The sequence below is a fragment of the Penaeus vannamei genome, chromosome 6 (genome assembly GCF_042767895.1).
Source record: "Penaeus vannamei isolate JL-2024 chromosome 6, ASM4276789v1, whole genome shotgun sequence".
NCBI classification, from domain to species: domain Eukaryota; kingdom Metazoa; phylum Arthropoda; class Malacostraca; order Decapoda; family Penaeidae; genus Penaeus; species Penaeus vannamei.
Window position 1 is genome coordinate 8970720 of NC_091554.1, and position 5000 is coordinate 8975719.

Here is a 5000-nt window from a genome sequence, read left to right on the forward strand (position 1 = left end):
AACTGCCCATGCTACCTGGTCACTCCACGCGCAGCACTAACGACAATTGATACATCAAAGCGTTTCCCGCACGACTTCGCCCCATCACTCATCGCAGGCCGGCCAGATTTCCCAGACACGCTCCTCCCCTCCTCCTCCTGGAGCTCTTGCCGACAGCAGGCAGCGACTCCGACACAGCGTCCGGCCCACAGTACTTGGTGAGCGCGCGCCTTACGTGGTTCCCCCCTTGCGACACAGCTCCTTTGGCCAGCACCTCGCCATCGTCGGTCTCGGCATCTGGAAGACTGTTTTGTCGGTATTGGTTTGGGATTTTTCTTGGGCTAATGGGGAGTGTTTAGGCGCCTCTGGATGTGCGATAAAGTGACTTCCTTCGATAGAAAATACAGCAAACTTTGATTTGTGATTTGGAACTGTATGTGCCGCAATTAGCGATCTACACAATGAACAGGAATGTATTTATCCTGCTGCTGTTCACAGGTAAGATTTCCACGTACTAGTACTTGTTCAGTAATCAAAATAATACCCTGAACTGATCATGGAAAATTGATGAAAGAATTCGGATAACTACTTGTCCTTGAACTTGATATGCTTTCTTCTACTTTCTTCCATTCCTCATTCAAATTTAAACTGTTGTGTGAGTAATTATTTTAATTTGTGTTCATGTAATTAGAATGGTGAATTATATAAAAAAGTATAAATATATATAAAGTAATATATACACATAGCCTATATTTTGGTTTATTTTATTTATAAATTCATTTTTTTTAGAAAGAAAACACACCCTCCCTGCAGACACACTTTAAGCACCAACTACACACAAAGTCAGATCAGAATAAATATCTTCACAATACAAGAGGTGTATTTGAACGGTTTCGAATATATTTACGTCAGAAATACATAAATTTCTGACGAAGATATATTCGAAGATATATTGTGAAGATATTCATTCTAATTCTGTCCATTCACATATACACAAATGAGCACATACACGCACACACGTACATTTCTGTATATCAATCAATTGGTCAGTCATTTAACTAAACAATTTATCAATTTATCAAACTATCTATATATGGCCTAAACACACACACACACACACACACACACACACACACACACACACACACACACACACACAAACACACACACACACAGACGCCGTGAACCAGAGAACTATCCAAGCGTTACGGGTCACGTGGTTAGAGTCCATAGACGTAGCCGGCGTGGGGGTCTTTAAACGTGCTCAAGAAGGCAGTAAAAGCTCGATGTAATATCACTCTTCGACAGTGAAGATTTCCGCCGTGGATGGATGGCAGAATCTTGTCGGTGTGATTTGTGGTATTTAGTGAGTTGGTGGTATTTCTGTCACGTGACTCTTTCCTTTAGTTTGCTGTTTATTTCGTTGCTTGTCGTTAGTATTTTTTGCAGTAGATAATAAATTCGGATAAGGTTATTCTTTAGAATATGAAATTATACGAAAACTCGACAATAAATGTAATATTTTTATCGCTAAAGCTTGCCGTTATACAATACTTCCTTGACTCAAAAAAATATCACACAGGAAGATAACAGCAATATTTTCGTTAAAAAAATCGATTATTTTTCTTGAAACCGAGGTAGCGATGGGTAATACACGTCGATGACGTGGTAAAAGTGTATCACGAACGAGTTCTTGTGTTTTTCCTATTCCGTTTCAGAGGAAGTTCGGTCCAAATGGCGTACTAAATACATAATTGATAGCGGCTCACTGAAAAGGAAAACGAATTTCCTTTCGGGTGAACTTTAAGAAACCACAAACGATTGTGCTTGACCGATTGGCGAATATACCTCGAAATTCAGCGTAAGTATGCCTTTAGAATAATGAATGATTTGGATATTTGGTACTAAAAAGATACATAATCGACGGTGTATTTCATTCTATCATTGTTACAACGGAAAAGAGGGAAAGTTTTTTTTCGCGAAAGAAACAAAAACAAAGATCTTTCACGGAAAACCTTTCGAAGCAGACAAATGATCCTGAGAAGAAAATCAAGAAGAGAAATTGTGAATTTAGTTCCTTGCCATTAATATCAATCTTTTTTATTTTCGCAATTTAGATAACGGATCGTTTTTGCTGTACCGTTACTTCCATATGAGTACATGAACACTCACTTGCTTTTAGCTATATAAAACATTCTGCAATGGATATCGACAGTATGGCTGAATGCCAACTTAAATAACTCCGAATAACGTTTACTAACAAAGAGAAAGTTAACATCAATATCATACTATAATGTACTAAATTAATAATAAATATATAAGCATTTACCTTACACTACTGATGACATGCACTTCAAGTTTGTATTTTCACTTTTTAGTGTTATTTGCCGCAAGCCAATCGGAAAAAACGAGGGTTGTAACGGGAGTCATCTATTTCAAGAAGATATTAGATTGAGAGCAGAGTTTTTCAGTTCAGTTAAGCCATGGATGGTGTATGGGAATGGAAACTCTACCTCGAGGAAGAGAAGCGAAGATAAATGTGGCAGGCATGGGAGATAGAGAGAGTGACGAAAGAAGGAAGGGGTAGAAAATGAGCATATTAGTAAGGATGTGAAGGTGGTACTTGGATCGAGAAGAACGCAAAAGATAAGATTGAGTTGGGGACACAAGAGTATATGGGGCGAGGGGTATATGGGACGTAGAAGGATAGAGGTGAGGGTGATAGGAAGATAGAAAAAGGGGACCTGCGAGAGAACTTTAAGGATGACGTGTTGCTTGGTAGAAGAGCGTGGAAAAGGGTTCAGAGCAGCGAGACTATGAAGATGAAAGTTAATTATGCTGCACATTATAAGTATCATTACTGCTAATATCATTATAATCACTATTATCAATTATCATGACTGCTATTACCACCATACCCCTAATCTTTGATTATAACCACTGTTTTTACAATCACAATTATACTCTACCGCAATTACCTCTTTATCATTTGGATCTTAACACTCCCACCGACCTTTGTTTACCTTATGCTGGGTAACAACGCTTTCACCATAGACAAGCATTCACATCACCGTTTCACTTTCCCAAAACAGGTGATCTTAAGGGTGAAAACACCGGCAAAGATATACACTTTCCTCCACGATCGCAAATTGGTCATTAGGCTCGCTCAGGGGCTGGATATAGGGCAAACAGCTGTCGTTGCGTCCCCTCCCCGTGGTTTCCTTGCGGTATTAGCATGCTGTTAGCGGCTGTTATCATCTTGTTTCTTTTTAAGTCATAACTTTTACAGCAATTTCCTTCTCCCGCACATTTCTTGCTTTCGAGAAGTTAGTCGGTTATCTGAAAGTTACGGCGCGTGTCTGGGAATTTAAAGTTAGAAATAAGCCATTAAAACTGCTCTTTACTCTGACCAAATATTATCTTAGGAACGGTTCATCTTATCTTTTCGAAATATATAACTTCTACCTAATGTATGAAACAGTTCGAGAGAATGTTTCATCTATCGATTAATTTTTTAAAAGAAATTGGGGATGTATTTGAAAAAGGAAAATAGTTTTTTGTATAATATACGTTCGTTATCTGTTATAAATTTGTGCATTTCAGTGCTATCGTTTCGTAATAATGATAATAATGGTAATGATAATGACATAATAACGATAATAATAATAATAAGGGAAATAATAATGACAATAATAATAACGGTAATGATAATGATTATAATATTAGTGTTAATAATTATGACACTGATGAAGATGATGATAATACTAATAATTATTATGGTGACAACGATCATATTAATAATCATAGTGATAATGATGATAACGACAACAATGATAACAGTGATAAAATGATAATGATAGTAGTGAAGACAATGAAAGTAATAATGATCATATCACTAATGATAATAACTAAAGTGCTGAACAAGAACCATGAAGAATGAAAAAAGAAAAAAAAGAAATAAAAAACTATAAATAAGATTCAAAATTAATTAAAAATACAAAAGGAAATACTTACTAAATATAGATTCCTCACTCAGAATTCAATAATGGAAAAAAAGAGATGAAACCAAAATGAAGCCAGATGCTGACTTCAAACAAAGAAAGAAGTAAAACACAAACATTGAATAGCTGGGGATGAAAGGTAAATATTCACAAAGGTAAAATACGTGTCACAGAAATTGCACTCGTCATGCACCGCTAGAACAATAAAGACATCACTTTACTTAACGGATAATCTTGATAGAAAAGAATTTGTGTGTGTGTGGTTATTGAGGAGAAATCTTAGGGGTGTTAGTTTATTTGATTATGTGCCTATTAAAGAGAGAGAGAGAGAGAGAGAGAGAGAGAGAGAGAGAGAGAGAGAGAGAGAGAGAGAGAGAGAGAGAGAGAGAGAGAGAGAGAGAGAGAGAGACTGAATTGTTCCTTTGATTCTCACTTTCACTCTCTCTGCTCTTTCTATCTGTCTGTCTGTCTGTCTGTCAGTCTCTCTCTCTCTCTCTCTCTCTCTCTCTCTCTCTCTCTCTCTCTCTCTCTCTCTCTCTCTCTCTCTTCCTCTCTCATTTCTCTCTCTCTGTCTCTCACTCTCTCTTCCTCTCTCATTTCTCTCTCTCTCTGTCTCTCTCTCTCTCTCTCTCTCTCTCTCTCTCTCTCTCTCTCTCTCTCTCTCTCTCTCTCTACCTCCCTCCCTCCCTCCCTCCCCCCTCTCTCTACCTCCCTCCCTCCCTCCCCTCCCTTCTCTCTCTACCTCCCTCCCTCCCTCCCTCCTCTCTCTTTCTCTCTCTCTCTCCCCCTCCCTCCCTCCCTCCCTCCCTCCCTCCCTCCCTCCCTCCCTCCCTCCCTTTTCCTCCCTCCCTCCTTCCCTCCCTCCCTCCTCCTCTCCCTCCCTCCCTCCACACAAAAGCACACATACTAGAGACTCTCCCCGCATTCTCCAGGGGACTTAGAGACTCAGAACATTTATGTATATGTGGGCGGGCGAGAGGTGGGTGGGGGTGGGGGCCAGTGCGTGCGTGCGTGGTTGGG

General features: G+C 39.2%; 1 protein-coding gene across 1 annotated transcript in view; it reads left to right on the top strand.

Annotated features, from left to right (window-relative positions):
• The first annotated feature begins 131 nt into the window (after positions 1–131).
• The window catches only part of LOC113807939 (uncharacterized), an 18504-nt gene continuing 13635 nt past the window's right edge, over positions 132–5000 (top strand). The window contains exon 1 of the mRNA XM_070122332.1: positions 132–477. Coding sequence (XP_069978433.1) covers positions 441–477 — 37 coding nt within the window. The 5' untranslated portion in view covers positions 132–440. The remainder of the gene's footprint in view (positions 478–5000) is intronic.